General features: G+C 32.3%; 1 protein-coding gene across 1 annotated transcript in view; it reads right to left on the reverse strand.

Annotated features, from left to right (window-relative positions):
• Nucleotides 1-4,742: 4,742 nt before the first annotated feature.
• Nucleotides 4,743-24,304, reverse strand: part of LOC119839656 (cell adhesion molecule 1-like) — a 22,744-nt gene continuing 3,182 nt past the window's right edge. Inside the window, exons 2-8 of the mRNA XM_038366056.1 lie at nucleotides 13,909-14,012; nucleotides 11,359-11,508; nucleotides 9,840-10,003; nucleotides 9,326-9,539; nucleotides 7,179-7,602; nucleotides 6,527-6,630; nucleotides 4,743-4,910 (exon numbers count right to left, since the gene is read on the reverse strand). Coding sequence (XP_038221984.1) covers nucleotides 4,798-4,910; nucleotides 6,527-6,630; nucleotides 7,179-7,602; nucleotides 9,326-9,539; nucleotides 9,840-10,003; nucleotides 11,359-11,508; nucleotides 13,909-13,969 — 1,230 coding nt within the window. The 5' untranslated portion in view covers nucleotides 13,970-14,012 and the 3' untranslated portion in view covers nucleotides 4,743-4,797. The remainder of the gene's footprint in view (nucleotides 4,911-6,526; nucleotides 6,631-7,178; nucleotides 7,603-9,325; nucleotides 9,540-9,839; nucleotides 10,004-11,358; nucleotides 11,509-13,908; nucleotides 14,013-24,304) is intronic.

Raw genomic sequence — 24,304 nt, forward strand, 5'->3', positions numbered from 1 at the left:
TTATTCATTATGGAACTTTTTACAGAGTATCAACTTTCAAACTCGACTTAAGTTCAGTGTTTTGATCGAAATACCAACATTAAGCTTACGTCTTCTACTCATACTTAGCTTTGTTCCTGCGGCTTCGCCCGTGTAGTCAAAGAAAATTCCTATAGTAATGAGAATTTTTACTGCTGTAAAATGCTTTTATGTATGTATGCATAGTATATTTGAGTTACTTTCGTCTCGAAGTAAACACAGAATATGTAAAATATAGCTAAGTTTCGATTTGAAGCCTACTTGTGGTTTTATTTTTAGTTATATATTATCGGTTATATATTATAACAAATCATCGGAAATCGATTTCATTGTTTATGCCAAATTTCAAAGTAAACAATATTACACGTAGAAAACTATAACATGGATTATGTTTGATACTATATCATCATCGGAGGCCCGTTTCCTTTTCTTCACCCGGTCCATTCCTTCTTTCCAGTCTTTAATCCTTTCCTTTTCCCTTACCCCATAAAAGCGGGCAACACATTCGTAGAGACACTACCTTTGCGAATGTTCATGGGCGGTGGTGATCGCTTACCATCAGGCGAACCACAAGCTCAGTTGCCCGCTATGACATAACAAAAAAAAAAAAAGTTAAACGTATATCAGATAATATTAACAGAAACGGTTGCTGCTAAAACCAGCTTCTCATTCTTTACGTTTGATGTGCAATAAATGCGTGTGTTCATTACTGAACATTACTTGAACAAAGGTAAGTATAGCTTACACGCAATAAACCTTGTTCAAATGGCTTTACGGAACTCATCTTAAGATTGAAGTCTTCCAGTTTGATGGCACTTGTATTAGATACATGATCACGTGGTACCGTATTAAGTGGTTTGCTCTGAAATAACTAATATAATATCTCAAGTAATGTTAAGATTAGTTATAAGGTTCAATCAGCTTTGTCCAACTGATTGTAACTAATATGTCCTGTTATTTTTGTTTTATGCAATATAATTAAACAAAGTTTTATTCATATTATAAGACGAAACTATCTAAAAACAGATATACATCGTCCATGAGAAGTTTTACATCGATAGGTTAGAGCTGTGTTTTGGATATGCATATAAGGTCTATTTTATATTTTGTATACATGACTGGTAGGTATATTGAATGAGAGTATTGTTATGGAAACTTCTAGAAGAAAAACATATTACCTGTTCAATGTGGCAAGGAGTCAGCGGATTCACAACGCCGGTGATAGGACGTATTAGAAATCTTTAAGGCAGGCCTCTGTCCACCAGTGGATATCCGAAATGATTATGATAAATTAATAAATAATTGCTTATGCCTTATGTAATACGGCGCGCTAAAACATTGCCACTGAGTATTAAAACTTCACTTTGGTGTCAATTTATAGCATTTTCTACTTCTGAATAACAAAATAAATTCAAATTTAATCTAATTTCTATTCAATATGTGTCAATAATGATTTAAAACTGTATACTTCAACTATTGAGAATATCTAAGACTATCACAGGAGACATACCTAGCTGCAAACAATGCTTTATTTAACGTCAATTTGAGGTTTCACACTAACATCGGTAACAATGTATGTGACAGAGCCATTAATTTGTAAATCTCCACTGGTTATGTCAACCGCATACAACCGCCCACAAGAATAACTATATCTATTATAGTCTAGGCTATTTGCTCTCATAGTTAGTACAAATGAATAGTTGGTTTCATGTTTTGTTATTGATTCATTTTGTTATGCGTTGAGAGTTGTCTTTGGGATAAACAGTCTGTATGTAAACTTCCAACTTTATATAGCTGTTAATGATAATCTATATAAATAAAAATCAACGCCAAATCTATTACAGTTGAAGTACTCGAGCGCGGCTGGAATAATTGGGCCAATTTTTGTTTAGCTTTGTTAAGGCCCAAGAAAGGTTCATAAGGAGAGAAAACACACTGCGGGTGAAACAGGAACATATTGCTCGTATAAATATATTGTTAAAAAAAACATGCGCACTTACAATGATTCATCATTAGATTACAATGCTTTCAAGTGCCCCTTTTATATACCTAGATTTTCCTAGATCTCTAAATCTGTGAATCTAATTAAATCATAATCCTACTAATATTATAAATGCGAAAGTTTGTAAGAATGTGCGTGTGTGTTTGTTGCTCTTTCACGCAAAAACCACTTAACCGATTGCAATGAAATTTAGTACGCAGCTGGATAACTGGAATAACATACAGGCAACTTTTTATCCCGATATTCCTACGGGATACGGACTTACGCGGGTACAAATAAAATATTTTTACAAATGTAACTACATATTTTTCATGAGGTCAACCTATTGATAGTGAATTTTTTTCTATAAATCGACATATTTTAAGTGCCAGTTCAACTTTAATAGACTTATTGCAATCTTAGCTGGTTTGACATAGCTTCAACGAAATACGAAATAGAGCGTCGGTGTCTCGAACGTATACAAATGGAGGAAATTAATAATGTATGCACTCCTCACTAACGGAAAGCGTAATGAGGCTTCGGATGGATGTATTTATGGCCTGGAGTTTTCTACGTCTTCATTGTGAAATTAGATTTTGTGTTGAACTTACTACTATTTTGTCTCAAATGTTAGAGCATGCTGGTTCAATGAAAATTACAACTATCCCTATACATGTTATAAATTCAAAAGTAACTCTGTCTATCTCTTCACGCTTACACAAGCGAACCTATAGAGATAAAATTTGGTACAAATATAGTTTTAGACGTGAGAAAGGAAACTGAAGTTTTTATCCTGAAAATTTTACGGAAATGGAAACGTTGTGGCGAAAACCTCCAGACAATCTTTTACTTTACTAAAACTAACTTTGCAATTTAATTTTTTAATATAATCTCAATTCTAACTGAGTATTGTAGCATCTTGTATAATTTGATTCTTAATATATGCATATTATGAGTATAGAAACTTAAAATGAATCCAAAAACGCTTGATTATATAAGATAGTAACATATGAAAACTCTGGTGCGGTATAAAATGTTTTCATACTCAATACGTCCTTTATTAAGCGCGTACTTTTAAAACCTATCATGAATATCGTTATCCACGAAACTTCATGTACTACGTGACATGAAGCGATAAACAGACGCCGTGTCAAGCTATATGTGGAACATTTTGATGTATTTTTCCTGAAACTCCTGTTAAAATTGCTCTCTGCGTGGGATTTACATTTCAAAGATTTCGCTCTGTATTTGGTTCAAAGGTTTTGTGGAAGTGTGGGGTGTACCTATTAATCGGCATAGGCGGGAATCGCCTGTTGTAATTATTTATCCGCGTAGCTAGAGGCGCATAAAATTTTATAAAAGTGATTTAAAAACAGGACATACAGGGTATGTTTGTACGTTTTTTCTGGCAGTTTAAAAATCAGTGCAATAAATATTTCAAGCAATACACTAGTACCACACAGGGTCCAAGAAGAAGTCTATGTTATCCTGTTTAAATTCGAAATAAATGAAATGCCCAAACAAATAAAAGTTTATGTTACGAACAAGTTTCGCGAACACTAAAAACAGTTTGCTACAGCTTTGAGAACTTTGTCAGCTGTTTATTATTAAATTTATTAGTTGGATTTTTCTTAGTGTGCACTACACTAAGAAAAATCCAGCTATACGAAAATGAGAAAATTTCACTGGTTATTTATGATGCGCCGCGTCCCAGATTTATAAAACTTTTATAAGTAGGATTCATAATTTTCTCGTGATATAAAATGTTGCTAATTAAAACTTCAGTTTCACGGTGCATGCGTATAATTTACATCGTTCGTATAACTTTATAAAAAAATTCAAGCTAATTTTTGTAAATTGCTATCCTGCAAATTTTCTTATCGATCTACAAAACATATATTATATAACAAAAAATTACGAAAGAAATAAAACGATCTTAGTTTAATTGATGGATTTATTTGATAATATTACAGTTAACATCATTTATCCATTTGGAAGTTACATTTTGTAATAATAATAAATTAAATAACATTGTGCAACTTTATAAATAATCATCTAAATGACAGCTTGGCCGTCCACAAAAAGATCATCAAATTTATTACAACCATTACGAAAACAACGTCAAATTATATTTATTTACATAAAGTACTTAATTGTCTCAAGCATAAAGTTTAATGCTTAACCTTAAAATAGAAATTATAACCTAATTTAATGATTATTATGTACATACAATTAAGGTTATCACTTATAAAAGATATATTTTAAATTATCTAGCTCAGTATATTATGGCTTATGTTATTAAACGAAATGTTTCATAGATTATCTTATAAATTTGGCTTATTCATTTATGTACAATGAACAGTGTACTTTAAACTGATTTATTTCTGACTTCGCGTATTATGTAGTTTGAAAGTCTTGAATTACGTATAATTCATAAATCTATAATAAGAAAATTAAACCATTCCAGAACGAGGGAACCCGTAGAACATGTTTATTTAAAAATTATATATACACACAATTTTTTTACTTTTTTTTAATCTCGCATATCTACTTAATTTTTATTGTAGTGATTTGGCTTATTAATTTGGCCCATATTATTAAACATATGAATCTTTTCAGACTGTAATGCAAACAATTGCCTTAAGTATATCGATAATTATACACGAAAAAAATCAATGCCATCCGTTCCACATTTACAACCATTACATTACATTTTAGTATTTTCTATCAGTTTACTTATACTTCATGCAAGCTTGTCTTGGGCTTATAGCCCACAATGATTATTTATTTATCTTAGTTCAAGTAAAAAATGATGAAAGTAGGACAATAGCGAGTAGGTATAGTATCTGAGGTTGCCAAAACAATGAACCCTTGTTCCATGTATCGTGGTGGACTGCCGCTTGATTTTCGCCTGTAAATAATAACAAGATTATAATATTAGGATATATTTCAATATTTCTGCACGATATATTAGTCAGCCTTTTATATTAGAAAGCTATTGACGATTAAATACTGAGAAATGTTTTCTTACGAGGGTTTAGAAATAATAAAAGTGATAAAACGGTTTTTGTTTCATTGAAAGCTCAATTTTTGAACATCAGAAAATGTAAATTATGAATTAATTATTAGTATAACGGGAGAATTAATGCATTAAATCTTTATATTCTTTCACTTTCTACAATAATATTGTAAAGAGGAAGAATTTGTATTTTTGTTTGTTTGCTTGTTTAATGGAAAAACTCAAAACTACTAGACCGATTTCAAAAATTCTTTAACCATAGGCTATATATGTACCACGGGCGCAGCCGGGGCGAACAGTATATCATAATTGTTTTGCAGGGCAACGAAATTTTCACATCAATTTTCAATACACAATTTCTATCTTTCAGCATAAATATACGAACATTCAATATCATCTTAAGTAACCAATAGCAACCTCAAAACCCTCCAAAGGAATAACCTACTTACATAAAATCGGCATTATACTATTACATTGTTTTCATTTCCTTAAACAGGAATAAGAAGCGTCCTTCCTCCTTTTATACCCATCCTTTCTTATAAGAATACTATATGAGTAAATAATGCCAATACGCAACAACTTTAGTTTCAAATATTAAAAATGAAAATATTTAAATTTTAAAAAGTGCCAATTTCAATTAATATTGAAATCGAAAACCCAAAATAAAAGTATCGCTATTGAAAGAGATTTAAGTGTATAAATAAACGTTTGTTTTATTGGTTTACGAAAAGTGAAATGTTATAAAAATATTTGTTAATATCGTTTATTTTTTATGACGAGGAATTTTTATGTAAACAGTATGTTCCAATATATTTGTTTTGTAAATGGAAAAGGCTGGCGTATTTGATTGAATTCTAGGTATATATGTGTAAAACACGTATTGTCTATCCAATTGTGGGTATAAAATGAGATAATAACTAATGCTCACTAAATAAAATTATATCATTTCTAAAAGTACGCTAATGAATAACGCGATATAAACAATATCTAACGTTACAACGATTATGTTAACAATAACATCGACTACAACAACATAATGTAAACCCATTTTCTGGCACTTAGCCCAATAAAATCGAATTCCTGTAAAACAATTTAATCAGATCTCCGTATGGAAAATAATGAATTGCTTAGGAATAAGTTAATAACATATCAAAAAGCAGGAAGCAGTGGAGGGAAAAAGAGAATACCGCAGTGGTCATAATCTCGGATTTCAATCAAAACGTCGAAGGATCGAGTGTAGGACATAAATTGATTTTATATTTTATCTGTGTATTATCTCCCATCACCACTGCTCAACACAGTGAAGTAAAACATCGTGAGGAAACCGGCATGTTCAAGAATTAGATGATCGACGAAATGTGACATCTGCCAACTAGCACATGGCCAGTTTGGTATTATTGGCCAGTATTGTCTAAACCCTCATAGGAGGCCTGTGTCCCCATAATAGGAACAAATGTGGACAATGACAATGACGACGATGATGACGATGAAAAAGCAAAATTACTCACCACTTAGGACATGTACATTAATAGAAACTTGTGAGTGGTTCAACAAATGACAGCTATATAGACCACTGTCGTTCTGTGATGCTGCAGATACGCTAAATGTGGCACTGAAAAATTGTTATGTATTAATACCTTTTTAAAGTATTTCATTAACGGGAATCGCATTTGAAATAAATGAAATTAGCATTCAAATTTCTTCCAGGAGCGCTTTTAAATCGTTATATTCCAACAATTAGTTACAACCGGTTCGGAAAACTGTTTTCAGAAAAAAATTCAAGAAACTCTCATATTTTTTATTAAATTTAATAGAAGGTGGAAGTTTCAACGGTAAATTTACTATTTTGTTGAGTGGTTAGCTTGTATAAAAGTAATAAATTGTAATAGAGTGCTAGTCTATCATTTATTAATATAGAATCGTTTATTAAAAGAATTTAATAACGAGGCAGCAAGCTACATTTCTTTACACGTTAATTTTTAAATTAATAAAAAAAGAATGATTAAAAAAACCCTCTGAAAATATTAGTGTTATAATTGCATTTATTTTCAAAAACTTTCACATGCAAACATTCCAAATATTTAAGTGTTATATCACAAACCGTATGCATATAAAGACCAAGAAGTTGTAGAACAAAATGGAAATATACATTGAACGTACCTCATATTTCTCCACGTAATAAAATTCACTATGTCCTTCCCTTGTTTCCTCCACACTAAACCATAAATATTATTCAATACTGGCCTAGTGACTGGCTGCACAGTCACTTCTGTCTTCGCCTCAACGCTTTTTGTAGTGGTACTTATACTAACAGTCGACGTTATCGTCGTAGTTTCTACGCTCCAACTCTTATTTAACATTAAATCTAATTTATTTAATATTGTACTCATTTTCGTAGTCATTTCTGTGGTGGTTGTGAGGGGGGCTGACGTGGTTGGCGTAGTTATTATCATTGGTACTTTTGTAGGTAATGTGGTTACAAACTCGTCAGATATTACGCATGTTAGCTTTATGGAGCTTCCTGCTTTGTAAAATTTGTCCTTGACATCGTGCGTGGAATCACCGTTAATTGTGAGAACAGGAGCTGTGTTAGAAATAAAAAAAACATGTTACTTTTAGAAATTAAGGACTTTTTAACGGATTTTAAACGCAATTTATTCATTATATTATTAACCCGACGTTGCGAGTACTTTTAATGAATAAATCGCGTAAAAAATTATATAATTTCTAAATGTGTAAGACTTGCGTAAAATCAGACACAAGAATATACTATGATACTTTTGTTAAATAGTGTTATGCTCAAACTCAAACATTTATTTATTCAATTCTAAAATATAGAATGAGCGATAATGAATCGCTCATTCTCAATTATCGAATAAATCAATGCCTTCATTTGATTGAATGATTTATATTTTTACTTTATTTGCATAAATATATACTCGTTACTAATAAAGTATTGATAATAAATGTTACTTAAAAGAAAATGCAACGAAATATTGTAATCGTATGATAAACATAGAAAAATACCAACGTCTTCAAGTATGCCACACATTCGAGAAACATAAATCAAACTATCCCAATAATAATATAATAGTTTAAAAAAACTAAAAAACACGCTTTGACAAAAATCATATTTTGCAAATTGAAAACTGGATTAATTTTATCAAATTAGTGTATTGTCATCGGTCCTCAATAAATCTACAAAGTTTGAACGAAATCTGGCCGTTTAAAGTGGGTCAAAATCGCGCCCAAAGAAGTCGGTTACAAACAAACAAACAAACAAACAAACAAACAAACAAACAAACAAACAAACAAACAAACATACAGGTGAAGCTAATAAAAAGCGTGTAAAAAGCACGTAACAAGCACGACCTGATGCTAAAACACGGCAGAATTGTGTTGGCGCTATCACAAATTGTTCCACCCCACATCGTTATGTAAGCGATCCAATCACCGGCTGAGCCTATCAAACGGTTCTATTGCACTTGGGATCACCGCTGAAGGCGATCAACCTCAAATATTTACAGCCTTGCATAGGCTTTTATTGCAAGCACTGAGAAATTGCCATTAATTCGTCGCGCGACAATTTGGCAGGGTTATGCTGTTTTTACAACATTATTTGAGACGTAAATTTTCGGAATGTGTAATAAAACTTAATTAAAATGTAATGTCACTAATAGAGCAAAGAGACTGGCATTCGGTGATTTATGTAGACGTAAAAAAGAAATAAAAATAATGAAACTGCTGCATGAATTTAAATGAATTTGAAATAGAGTGGACTCGAAATAAAAAAATACAGATTTGAAGCACAATTTCGTAGATTTTATGGCAAGTTTAAAGACTGTTAACGGTGAAAAGATTATTTTCTTATCTACGCATAGCTGAATTTCTATAAATATTTGTATACATTTAAAGATAAAATTTATTCGACTGTCTCAAAATGAAACAACGAAACAAAATGAAGTTAGTCATTCAATATTTACTTATATTGAAGTATTTTATGAATGAAATAATCGTTATAACAAATATTAGCTTGTACTAGTATTTAGTCTGATATTTGGTCATGGGATGATTGGGATAATTATAGTATCTCAGTTTCATTATATCTCAGACACACCACCACACTCTAATATGGTTAATTTAAAAAACAATAAAGAACCTAGCGTACAAATTTGTATTGTGATAGCTAAAAGTTGTACGTTGTAAGATTAGCTCTATGTAAAATAATGATTCAATACACCTTGTCATAAAATATGTTATACATTAATTCACACACTAGATGGCGTGCAAACAAACTGAACACTTACGTAACACAGTCAAATCTGTATATATCGTTCTTGGCGGGTGAGTCGATATTTGGCACATGTACCGGCCGGCGTCCGACCACTTCACGGGGTTGATGCTCAATCTCCAGTTATTAGGATATTGGAATTTCGAAGCTACGCGATTGTCGCCGGCGTACGGCGCGGGCCCAACGGTTAAGAGTTGAGCCGTTTCTGTTGTGTGACGGAGCCACATTACCTATTGACAAAGGTTTAAAATGCTTTGTGTGCAGACATACAATGTTTTATTGATTTTTGTTTATTGAATTTATATAGACGAGAACGCTTTCTAAAAAATATTTTCGTAAAACACTCTTATCATACTATATTTATTATTCCGATTCAAAATAGGACCCTGAAAGCAATCTGATAGTGGGTCGTTAAAGTTCAGTTAGAACTGGATCTCAACAGCTTCATTATTGATGTATTAAATTGAGGCACCTCAAAAAATAAGGTGCCATAACCTACAAAAAAGCTACTTTATTAAACAATAACTTACAGTTTTATCCTTGAGCATAACGACCCTGCAATTGAGCAGCGCCTCGGCCCCTACATGTGCCGTCACTTGCGTAATGTTCCTCTCTTCGAAATACGGTCCCCAGTGCCGCTCGTGGTGGTGCAATTCCTGGTATGGGGCATACTGGCGGGACTCCTCAACTTTACCTGCAAATGGCTTGCGATATGCTACATTCGATTGAGATACAGGGAGAAACTAAAGCTTCCTCCAATTACACGATATCAGCACGCTACCCACTGGTAAAAGAATCTAATAATCAAAAAAGGTGAAATCTGGCAGAGTGAGAACTTATTTGGCATAAACAACAAAGATCTTTAGTTCATTTGCACAATGCACTGCTGCGCATTTATGTTGAAATAGTAATAATAGGTAAAAATATTTATAAGCATGACGTAATAAAATATGAAAGAAAATGCTTATAGTTCATTAGTTGGCTGTTCTACATTCCTCGACACGAACTAAGGTTCCATTAAAGACAAGCAAACAATTAACTTGATGGATTCTCTTTGTTTGAAATATGCAAGTTTTTTATTTTACAGTGCTATATTGAAAGGTTGGCTAGGGGTGAGACTGCTTATTGTGTGCTGGCCTTTTGTTTGCAATTTACTTCGGTCATTTGTGTATCGAACGCTTTCAATTACGTTAACGATATAATTTTGTTTTGCATTTGAGAACAATGTATGGAAATAACCAAAATTATATCAAAACTTGACGTTTTGCATGTCGCTTATTTCATAAGTAAAATATCGAATTTAAAGACGTAATTCAAAATGTATTTAATGATTCATAATAGCAATTATAGTATAATAGTAAAAGAGTAAGAAAATAAAGTAAAAAGAAAAATAAATTGCAATATGAAGAGGTGGAATATTTTAATCAAGAATTAACGTAATTATACCTACGACACATTTTCAAGGTGTGATAATGATCATCGATCGATAACCACTAATTATTTACATATTAATAGAAGTGTAAAATACGGCATTCTCAAACTGAAATTATTGCTCATTAGTTTAATGAACGTAGGTATAAATGTGAAGAGTATTGAATTTCTGGAGAAATAAAATACGAGTGTGAAATAATAATTATTTATACTATTCCATATAATGTAACAAAATATATAATGCCATTAATTTTTATTATTATAGACACATATTATGGTAAAAAAATGTAGTTCAACTATTTATACATCACATGTTTATAGGACTGTTCCCTATAGTAGGAACATATTTTATGAGATGACGTACAAAATATAAGTAACTAGCTGTCCGCCCCGGTTTCACCCGCGGTACATATATAGCCTATGTCACTAATTATAATACAGCTTTCTAATGGTGAAAGAATTTATGAAATCGGTCCAGCCGGTCACGCGTGATGGCGTAACCAAGGAAAATATGGATTCATTTATATATATATATATATATATATATATATATATAGATGTTGTCTTAATATATTTACAAACATCCCTAGACTAACCCGTGGTGAAATCGATACTCACCCTGTAATAAATGATCGTTGTCAGTCGGACCCTCTCGTATGCTTTCTCGCAATTTCTTAGTAATGTTCCTGAAAATCTCTCTGGATAATGCCAAGCCGTCCTTCTCATCGCTTCGGCGCGTTCGGACGTGATCTTCTATATGCAACGGTTCTGAATAGAATGGGAATGGCTTAACAACAAGGGAATCCCTTCTTTATTTGTAAAACATTAAGGTCGATCGTTTTGCTATCCATTTTGTTTCAGAGAAGTAGTATAATGCTATGTAATTACAGTCACGTGTATGGTTGACAAGTGAATTGATAGAATTTATTATGAATGTGGTGTTAAAGAATTGGTTTTGGTGAAATTATACGTGTATTCAAAGATATTCAGATTAAAGTAAAAGCTTTTGGAAAAAGACACTGGATTTTTATAAGGAAGGAAGATTTATATATATAATACACAAAAGGTTTATATTTATATAAGTGTATAAACCCCGAGCAAAAGCTAGTGTTTATTAAACAAGAAAAATACTGCTAAAAGTGCAATGATATAATTTATTACAAAAGTTTTGTCGTATTGAAAAGTTATCAGTTTAACGCAAAGGAACTATGCCGTATGAAAAATTTTCAAATGAATAATTCAAATATTAATAAGATATATACACGGGTACTTAAATTGTTCACCTGCCGTGTACCACCCACGTAATTTGTTTGCGTGCTGTTATAAAAAATCTAAAATTCAACGGCTATTAATTCCAATAAAGCCTATTTGTTCGAGTGTCGGAGCGAAGGCAAAAATTACGAAATTCATTCAGAAAAACGGCGCCTTTGTAGGCTTTCGAATGGTTTGAATTTTAATTATGATTTTTTCTATTGAAGACGGATCGTTTCAAAATTGTTATATATATAGTTGTATATTTAAGCTGTTAAATAAAATTTTTCAGAAACTACGTGTTCTTTCTGTTTAAGAATGCAAAGGATAAATACTTTTAAAACATTTCATCGCATCAACGCGGTATTTTGATGCCCCAATTGAAGCAGCAGTACTGTGAATAAATGTCATTTCAGTTACATTACAGTTAAAGGTAAATTAATTCTTCAGTAGCTCCACCTTTGACCGCCTTTTTGGCACAGTGGTTATCGCGTGAGCGGATTATCGAGGGATATTGGGCTCGCACAAAAAATGTCTCGATCTAGCAGGACACAGAAGGTTGATCGCCTACTTGTCCATAAAAAAATCGATCAGTGAAACAAATGAATATCATCTGCCCCATACCCCACTAGGGTACATTGGACTTTTTTCACCTTTGAGCTTCCAATGCTAATTTAGGTATTAAAAAAAATATTTTTTATCATACATTCTTCAACTTATAAATCTTAAATTCACAGTATGAAAGTATTCCATTAAATCTTGAAGTACAAAGAAGCCAAGAAACTGTTCTTTGTTAAAGGTATTAACAAATTAGTGCGACAAAGCTCTTTATACTTTGGTGAGGCTCACGTACTAGTGTAGCTAATGCTACGCTAGGTGCTACGGCGTAGCAATCTTGTTATAGAGTCTACGACTGCTGGGAGTTTCCTTAGTTTAACTTTGGGTCTTATTTTATACGCAGTTAAAATAAGATTCGTTAATCTGTTTGAAATATTTGGATAAGCGATACCTACAACACTATATTTGTGGATTTAATTTAGTAGAAATTTATTGAAAACATATGAAGAATAAGTGATAATCATATTTTTCATGAGAAATATAATGAGCTAAAATTTAGATTCGAATATTAGATAATGTTAAATTTGGTTAGCAACTGAAAGTTTAAGACATTGAAGTTTTCAGGAATAAAAAGAAACATATGATTTTCCTTAATTTTGTCAGTTGTCTCAGACTTTACTCAGGCTCCCGTTAAGCTTTAATAGAATCTACACTGAAAGTGACCTTAAAAATTCATCACATTTTAAATCGCAAGCAGAAATTAAATTTGCATAGATTGGAATAGCTTCACTGATTGCAGTTTTCACTCGTTAATGGATATTAAATCTGATTGGATTCTTAAAAATATATCAATGGATTATATTATTGTATAAAGTTATTATTATCGTTTGGTAGTAAAGTAAAGTAATGAAATATGCATAAAAAATGAAGTCCCGTGTCCCCTACTGGGATATGGGACAGATGATATACATCTGTTTCACGGATCGATTTTCTTCCTGAGCCCTCTATGTCCTGACAAACCGAGACGTTTTTTTTATTGTGCGTCCCACCAGGAATCGATCCCAAAACCATATTTTGTAATGAATTTACCGAATGATACACCTTTTGAATTGTCGAATAATCGTGAAGTAATCACACTAATATTATAAATGTGACAGTTTGATCGTTTGGATGTTTGTTCGTCAATCAGGCTGAAACTACTGAACGGATTGTGATGAAATTTGGTATACAGACAGAGATGAACTGACTTGGCTGATAGTATACTTTTTATCCCCGTTAAATGCTCTCTTGCTATGAAACAGGAATCTTTCTATCCGGGCGGAGCCGGGACGAGCGTCTAGTAAATTATAATCATATTACCTGATGCAGTATGGAAACAGCATAACGCTAAACACACAAGGTTAAGGCCGCTCCACTGCATATTAGAGGATACATCACAGGCGCTTACGCATTACGCCGCTTACCTGAAAAGAAAAGACAAGATTTTATTTGGTGTTCTTGTAGGATTTTTGGTATTCATTTATAGAAAATGGAATAAAATACTTAGCCAATTATATTGCATATAAAAAATAGTTACAGAAAGTCTATAACAGTAAGCAATCTTATTTATACCTTTTAGTTACTATTTTTTCATTATTGGTTTCTTTTCATATTCTTTTAAACTAAAATACGTATCAGATTCTGTTAACTATTTTTTGTAAATAATTTTTGTATCCCTTTTCTGGTATGAGGGCATTTAACTTATTATTAATTCCTTGAAATAAATGCTTTCTTTTCCTATTATATATCTGTTATTTACTGCTGTGCCCAGCCAGTCCCAGACTTTTATTCAGCTATTTTTTGATTTCGTACAGATATCTTATACCTTTTAACGAGCAATTCTTGTATATATATATATATATATATATATATACATAATTGGAATCTCGGAATCGGCTCCAACGATTTTCATGAAATTTAGTATACAGGGGGTTTCGGGGGCGATAAATCGATCTAGCTAGAATTTTTTTTTTGAAAATGTCATATTCGTGTTTTTTTTTCCTGACATCTATTGGTGAATAATAATACTATTTTGCTTCGTAGATAGCTGGACAACTGAAATAACACATAGGCACTTTTTATACCGATATTCCTACGGGATACGGACTTACGCGGTTTCAACCGCGGGTCACAGCTAGTGATGCATAATACGTGTATTTCACTGATCAGTATTTCTTAAGGACAAGCACTTTCTTGATCATCTGAATCAGCCTCACGTGCCCAGATTGAGACTTCGGACTAGGCATTTACCACTGTGCCAAACAGGTGGACTAGTCAATCTAAAGTATTCTAAAAATATTTACATTAAACTATTCCAGTGATATCACGGTTGAAATGCGATACAACTCGAAACTTACGTTTGTTACGTATAAAAATTCAATAGTATATAATGAAGAAAAAAGCATTTCACTACTTTAAAATTAAAGTTATGATGTAACCTTTGACTTTTCCTAAGTAATGATTAATTTGTTCTGTCTTGATGAAAGCCAGATGTTCTGACGTGAATATTAATAAGCTATGAATAAATTATGGCTTCTTAGAAACGAACTGAGGTAGGAAGCAGTTCATAAAAAGCCCTTTGATTTAGCTTCATGTGTTATGTTAACGATTTATACAGGCATTTTGAAAAGCCAAGAATGGTACGAAGGCTTGAGAGTTGGCTATAAGTGTTAGTATTCATTGAGAGTTTTACATTTTTAAAATAAAAGCTAATAATTTATTCAGTCGCTGCACTTTTTGCAACCAGTTTTACTCAACTACAATTATATCAGGCTTAATGATTCCACCTATTTCTTGTACAAGGTACAAACAAAGTCAGTTTTGTTTTTTACAAATATTTTATCGTTTCGAAAAAGCGTCAGTGTCAGGGTGCCATATTGTATGTTGAAGGGAAAACAATTTGTTTCGTATCCAATATTGTTTACATAATTTTTATATAATATATTTTGTTTCATGACCGTTTCCTTGGTACAGTGGTTAACGCGTGAGCGTAGAACCGAGGGGTCCTGGGTTCAATTCCCGGTGGGGACGCACAAAAAAAAATGTCTCGGTCTGGCAGGACACAGAAGGCTGATCACCTACTTGTCCCTAAAGAAAATCGATCAGTGAAACGGATGTACATCATCTGCCCCATACCCCACTAGGGGACACGGGACTTCACTATTATATTTTGTTTCATGCTTTGTCGTATGAATATTGACGATTCAAAATACATTCTACGTGTACAAACGACGTACGTATATTAAACAAATACTTTACTCACAATTCATCGAAATATTGTCGACGTTTCAGTGATGCAAATTACAATAAAGGCAAACAATCTGCATAAAAATAAATGTGCTGAATTACCAGAGAAGTGGAACAAAGTTATTTAATTAAAGCATGAATTGTTTTTGGTACAGGTAATAATAAAGATTACAATCGAGATTACTGAATTGTCCATAACTAGTGAATTAACAAAATTAAAGGTCATTTAATAGATATTTATTATGTAGCAAAAATGCATATGTAAATGCTAATAAGAAAGAATAAAAACGGTGTTTTAATATTCTGCAATATATTTTCGATCAACTGATCGTTCTAATAGTCATTTATGAGAGGAAAGTTTAACAAGACAGGAGAAACCAGACATAAAATAAAAGAAGTTCTCATAAAATAATGAAATATGAGTGAACATGAAATAATGTCATTCACTAGTTTAGCCAGAAGTTAACAACTTTTAACAAATATGGCGCGACAAGAGCCAGCTGGCTTATTTTCGTTGGTCACAACATCACGCGTGAGCTGCTGGACTGATTTCGTCTTTTTATGGTCTGTTATTGTCAGTAAAAGGACCTTATAAAAGTAAAACTTGTGTCTGCAGTGTCGGGAGATATAAATGAAGGTATTAATAGGAAATGTTACGTGAATTCTAAAGTAGCTTATTTAAATAAGCTATGAGTTATTTTTACAATTTAAAAACACTAATACAAAGAACTAATTATTCATAAAACATGGTTTACCCTACCGTATAAAGGCTGCACGTTTGTTCTTGTTAGTATCCAATTTTATCGCAACATGAATAAGTAAGCAGTTGCTTGAGGCAATTTACATTATTACGATCACTTATTATTCTATCGTATTTTATACTTATTTTCAAAGAGATAAAACGTATCCTATCAGAAATGCAAAAGCTTTTTCTAATACAAGAAATTATCCAAACGATAAAGAACTGTTATGCGAGTCATTCTAATATCTATAATAATCCTACTAATATTTTAAATGCGAAAGTGAATTTGGTACGTAAACAGCTGAACAACTGGAATAACATATAGGCAACTTTCTATCCCGATATTTCTACGGGATACGTACTTGCGCGGGTGAAACCGCGGGGCGCAGCTAGTTTATAATAAGTACCTACTTATCAAGGCAATTTCAAACAAAAAAACAACCAATAGTTACTAATAGTTGATTGAACTAAATTATAAATTAGAATTAGGATAGATATGTTATTTAAGGTTAATTTAAAACTCTGGACTGTCTTCCTTTTTCTTTGAATACGCCGGCGAAGTTGCCTGCATAAAGCTAGTTGATTATATACCGTGTGAAAATGTTTAAAAATCATACGTGAAATATGTAACATTTTGTACCAGCTTTATTTCTCCCGACTATATTCGGTCCAAAATAACTGAACCAAATTCAAACTGATGCAAAATATATATCACTTGAAGATATTTCGCTACAATTTATAAGCTTCAATAAACGTCGTCAGGCAAATTTTAGATTGAAAATCCTCAACCAGCGACGTACTTCATATCTGAACTGGAACGCAGTCATAAATCAAACAGTACATTTGGTGCATTACCCATAATATTGAGCTGGTAATACTGAAGTCAATAAAGTACATATTACACACTGGAACGCAAGCAATAAACAACACAAAGGGGTATTTGAGCGGGGAACAAAAGCCAGATTTCAGGTCACAGCTTACATTAAAGGTACCTGAAACTCGGGATAGTAAGCTGTCTTAGATATCTTGGCGCTGTACTATACCTGTATACATATTGTGTGCCTATATGTATTTATTACAAGCATCATATTAATATTGTGAACTTTGATTTTGCTGTGGAACAATATTTTTAATATTGAGGAATGGGATTGTGCACTTATGTAATTTTGATGCAGTAATATTAATTGTAATAAGAAAGGACCTTATGTAGATTTCTGTCTAGAAGATTTCCTTATTTATCGCAATATTTTAATAATACCCGTATCTCTACTATTGATAGATTTCAGAAGTTTATCGTCATTATTCTTCCTTTCACGTCATATTGGAGCGATTTCATAATACAAATTATGTCTGACGATAGTTAAGAGAGAGGCTAATAAGTGACGTAGATTACGTTTTACCGATGTGAAACATCTTTGAAGATTCCTTTATAATGCGAGCGAAGTTGCGGTTAGAAAGCTAGTTTTCCACGTAATTGACCATATATGGCACAAAATATAATAATTTTGTGTATTTCTTAATGTTTTATAAAAGAACATGCATAATATATGTAATTATGTTATTTTGTTAATTTTATGAAAGCCGATTAGATGTTTAAGCAATGCAATATAATTTTCCTTTATTTTATCGTTATGATAATTTATCAGTAAAACAGAGTAATTAATAACTCATCAACCTAAACCTAACCTCCATTGTTAAAGCGTTTTAGGTAAATGCTATAACCTGAGTTACTTTACTAGATAGTATGATATGAGTTTTATCATTAGTACCAATAACCAGTAAGGATTTTTTAATTATATTATTATTATATATTTTTTAATTTATTATTTATAAATATTTGTAATTTGATTTGGTTAATATTTTATAAAACGTTAATGTTTAATGTTTTATAAATGAGAATTTTATAAAGAAGGAAAGCAACGCAACTCGTAGCAACTCTTCTAGCAGAGAAGAGTAGCAGAAATTCCTATTATTTATAGTCTATTTCCTACTCATATTATGCTAGCTGCGCCCCGCGGTTTCACCCGCGTAAGTCCGTATTCAATAGGAATATCGGGATAAAAAGTTGCCTATGTGTTATTCCAGTTATCCAGCTGTCTACGTACCAAATTTCATTGCAATCGGTTTAGTAGTTTTTGCGTGAAAGATCAACAAACGCACACACATCCTTACAAACTTTCGCATTTATAATATTAGTAGGATAGGATATATAATAGGAAGATATGCTTTTCTACGGGTGGCTGAGAGGCTAGTTGTTGCTTCAATTTGGCAACACGACGCGGGCTCGAATCTCGACTTGGGATCAAACATTCACTACTCTCTAAAGTTTTCTCAATAGTAATTATACGTATTCGTAATTCACATATAAACCACACTTCAGGAACTAAATTTTGTCCTAAAAATACGTTGTCTATCGACAACGAGCTCCCAGTCTATTGGCCTGAATATCATACTAATACGCTGCATTATTTTCCAATAGAATTAACCTATCACATCACATTTCAACGATGAACGTTGCGTCATATATCAATGAAATATAGCAGAATGGTTTTAGCTGTCACCAGCCTTCGCTTTTGACATCAGCTCATTCATATCTGACGTTATGAAACTCTCATTTTGTTTGAGACTTGTGAAGTTGACATTTTCCATATTATCTATCCATTAACTAGCACGAGATATGATGAATACATACAGACGTGTATATTTTAATATAAGAAATCGGCTGTTGGACGTTTAGCAATGTTTAAAATACGTCTATGGTTTATGCAGTTATATGGATACTTATATTATTTTAGCTTAAAGATTAAAAATGTATCGACAACTAACATGTACTCGTATACTGTATACTGTATGTGGACTCTGGTAGTGGCGCTAGCTAAACCCATTTTATAATTAAAGTATATTGTTTTTTATTTCTTATAACCATAACACTTTCTAAATTAACACGATAAAAAAAAATATATTCCACCATAAAACTAAGCACTCACTTGTTAACCACTTGGCCCTAATTTAGACCATGATAATCTAATACGTATATTGTCAAATATTGCTTAACTGCTTTGTTGTTAAGTGGTTAGTGTTACTCATGTGAGACCACAGTTATTTCCATAATATAATGGCATGTGATGTTTCGCCATAATTTAGTTCAAACGCTGTTAAATGAGTCAAGGAATTCGTTATAACGTTAAATCGTGGTTATTTATCTAAATATACGTCTAAATTTTAAATCATATGTTAATTCTGCTTTATTAAAGAAGCTTATTGCACAATAAACGGATGCTTTTCTTGGTTATACAGATGCGTGTAATGTATAAATAGTTAATCAACAAAAGGACAGTTTTAGAAGCTACTGAATTTAAATTTGTAGCTACTGAATAAAAATATGATTTTTTAAACCTCTTACTATATTATGTAATTTATTTATATTTATGTATATTGTAAGCAGTGGTGGTTCAGTGGTGAGGACCTCGGACTTCAAAATCGATAAGTCGGGGTTCGAGACCGGGCGAGCGCGCAGGAAATAAATTGATTTTTAAATTTTTCTGCGCATGTAGATAACATCACCACTGCTTCAACGGTGAAGGAAAACATCGTCATCGTCAACATGGCCTGAACCCTCATAGGAGGCCTGAGTCCCAGCAGTGGGAACATATATGGGCTGATGATGATGACTATATTATGCAGAATATATTATATTGCATTGCGGCAAGCATACCTGTTTTTTTTTTTGGAAATATGACAAGATTCAATATTTAGTAACATTATATAAAGTTAATTTCTATAAACTACATATGTTATATTTTCATATAACCACTTTAACCAAAGTTATTGCGTAGTAAACATAAAAAATTAGGAGATAAGAATGTCTCCTCACTTTTATCCGCTATATTTCGATTCATTTCCAAATCGGAAATTTTCCTATTATTAAACCACATTTATCCCATAATATATAGAGAGAGAAACCACAGATAATATAATATTAGTAGAAACGAAATATAGGTCCTTATACAAACTCTTCAATACGCATAAAACTTGAGGCGACATTGTTATCATAAAAAACACACATCCCAACCCTTTCAGGATTTGCTTGCGTAATCTTAAGGGATTAGAATGGCAAATAGCAGTTATGTAACGAGTTCATGCATAAGTCAAGAATGCTGATGATATACCTACTGAGATGGGTGGTGGCTTGATGGATTGGGCTGGAATGTTCCAGAATGATAATCGAGTACTGGATGTAAATAAAGCAATATTCGAAGTAAGTTGAAACAATTTTAATGGAATATTATTTTCAGATATATTATAAAAAAGGGCATTTACCCGAGTTTAGCATTTGATACTTATTTGTTTTTGATTACATTTTAATCAAAAAATTCAATCGGAAAACTTACATATCGGGAGTAACTAAAGACTAAAATTCTATACAAACAATTCATCTTTTCTAGAATAGGATCGTAAGCCCATACTCCCTGCAGATTTTCTCCCTTGAGAAAATTAGGCTTTCGATAACCCAATAGGATATAGTTAATTCTTGTTCTGGTACTTTCTAAAAATAGTATTTTTGTCTGAATAGCGAATATCATGAAAGTGGAACAACTAGTTTCATATTCAAATAATAGTTAAGTTTTAAAGGCTGCTATTATTCGAATAAGTGTACATACGTTTATAAGTATACATATATTATCAGATTTTATGGAGGTCTTTATAAAAAACCTCTAAACAATTACTTTATTCAAATTTTAACCCCTTTAATCTGCTATAAATAAATAAACTTCTACTTTCATTACATCACAAAAAATACTCGTCGATTAATTACGTAATCAAACCAAATGGAATGAACTACCGAAAAATCATCAGGATAAAATTATGCCGCCTGCTAGCATTAAAATATCCGTTGCATGTTATAACTATGCTATATTTAAATGAAATCCCAAGCATACATAATAGTGAAGATTAACACATTAAACAAGATTCAACGCTTCTAAGTTCTAGCTCATTACCGCAATTAGACTAGAGTGCAGATCCATGTCTTAATGAATCAGACGTTAATCAGTGAAATCTTTTATTACAAGTAGCTGTGTTCATGTCTGGCATCAGTAATTCGTTCTATTTTTTCTTCTGTATCGCTTTTCACTTTTGCTCTATTATTAAGAGTAAAATCTTTATGACCCGATAGAACTGGTAAATGCTTGAACATATAGCGATATATAACTTATATCGCTTTAAAGCAATTTTAAGAAACTCTTTGTGTGAGCTATCGTTTATATGAAAAAGTGTTGAGAATTTAATTAAAATTCCAAAAGGCTACTCTGAGAAACAGCAGAGGGCAATCATGCTTTCTGTAGGATTTCTACTTCAGAAGATGAAGCGCGAAAACACATTACAATTCTTTTTTAAAATGGCTGCCGCGGAATAAGTGTGACGACCCTACAGACTTTAAGTAAAGCTTCTAACGCAATTTTTCGATGCATACATGCATCAAAGAAATTGCATCCTCACACAACAACACCAAACGTACCTACATTTCAATAAACTAGGGAGAGAACATCGGTGCCAGAGAAACGTATGTTATTTTCAAAGCTTTCAAGAAGTGCCTATGCAATATTATGTGCAGAACTTAAAACATAAGGAATGCATTACATTAGTAACAACGATAAGTTATAGGTTTTTATTTTATTGATATGGCCCCTCACAATGTATTTAACAAATATATACGATGTATTCCATCCAGAAATTTAAATGCATATTCTTATAGTATACTAGTTGACCCGACAAAGGTTTCTCTGCTTAGACTAATAATTTAGTTACACTGTACTGGCCCTATATGTTTTAGCTATAAATAGATTCAAATTTCTCAGCATATAAATACATTTAAATTTGGAAATGGAAAAAAAACTACAAGGACACCAAAAAGCCAGCGTAAAATATAATTTACATTCAAGTAAAATCGTTTACCGATAACGTACAGTAACGACGTCCTTTAAAGAGAAATCTCCGAGGTTGGCATTCGAGACGTCTTTATAAAAAGAAAACGTGGCTCAGCGATCTATTTAATAGCTCCCTTTTAGCTTTCATTCAATTACCGTCTTCTATCTGATTTATAATTAAATTTCTGTGTTGTATTTTTTGTCACGTTTGTTGCGAATTAAGAGTCTGTCCCATTTTAATGTGAAACGTTGAAATTGTATTATTGGAAATGGGAACTACAATATCTTCTCTAAAAGACACGTAAAAGCAGTTTCAAAATCTTTTCGCTCCTGTTACGAAAATGTTAAATTAGTTTTATTTAGCTTGCGGCAAAAAGAAAACAATTACGCTGATTCAGATATATTTCTACCCAGTATTTCAATTACTAGGAGTGGTGGCCAGTGTTGAGGACCGTAATTCAATTGAACAGTCCTGCGTTCAAGACCAGGTGAGCGTGCATCTAATTGATATTTTAATTAACCTGCATGTCATATTAACCAGGACTGTTTGAAAGGGCGAACTAAAACCTCGGGTGGAAACCATTATGTCCAGGAATTAAAATTTCGATGATATGTGGGACAATAGTTTGTGATCAATATATAAGTTCTCAATATGTTTTGTAATGTTATGGAAAATATAATTATTGTTTATTGTTTACTGTTGGTGACATCTGCCAACCCGCTCTTTGCCAGCGTGATTGATTATTATGGTCTGAACTCTCAATCAAGACAAGGACCTGCAGTGGAAACAAATATGAGCTTATCATGATGATGATAATGATGAATCTTGAAATACATATCTTACAATGTAATAAATTTTCTATGATTGTTAGCATTAATTAAAAACCACCTACATAATACATTGACTGTATTAAATTACAGGCTAAAATCCAGAAAGCCAGCGTTTCACGCAAAAATATTAAACATGTTAAAAAGTAACCAAAAAGACATATGTTTAACTGACCTCTTTTGAAAGGTCGAGTGCTGCTAAAGTCCGTACGATGTGAGCAATATTAAATTTACCTGCAGTAGTGAAGGTACGTGTTATTCTTGCATTTATACCATTTTTAATTATCAAAAGAAATCTAGATTGCGATAGGGTAACTATGTTATGTTGTAATTAAAGATAGACGAAAATTTATCACAACAAGCAAATTGCCCCAACCCCATCTTGTGATCGCAGCAAACTTGGATTTTAAATTTTTCATATCGTTATACCTCTTGTATTACTAGTCCATTTTTGTCCTGTATTACATACCATTTGGTACCCATAGAGAAGAGATTGTGAAGATATAGGATGACACGATTGAGCTAAAGAGCAAATTGCAAAAAAAAAAATTGTTATATATCGAATTTTACCAACCGGTACTTAATATCGACATTTTGCTATTGCAATAAAAATAAATTATCTATATATAATAATAATAATTTCAACTATCTATCTCATCTATCACATTTCATTAGATACAGCTTGGTGACTTGGAGACGGATGGTTGGATCCTCTGCGAATGTTTATGGGAGGTGGTGATCGCTTACCATCAGTTCACGTGCCCACTATTAAATTAAAGAAAATGCTAATGTTAAGTGAGGTGAGGTCTGTGGAAAGCGAATAGGTATTCGATTTCAATTCGTGGTAAGTCACATAGACAAAGATTTTATTTGATCCATTATTCAGTTATTACTAGCTTGAAACCGCGTAAGCGTGCTGCGTAACCGTATCCCGTAGGAATATCGGTATAAAAAGTGCCTATGTGTTATTTCA

Source organism: Zerene cesonia, chromosome 4 (genome assembly GCF_012273895.1).
Source record: "Zerene cesonia ecotype Mississippi chromosome 4, Zerene_cesonia_1.1, whole genome shotgun sequence".
Classification (NCBI taxonomy): domain Eukaryota; kingdom Metazoa; phylum Arthropoda; class Insecta; order Lepidoptera; family Pieridae; genus Zerene; species Zerene cesonia.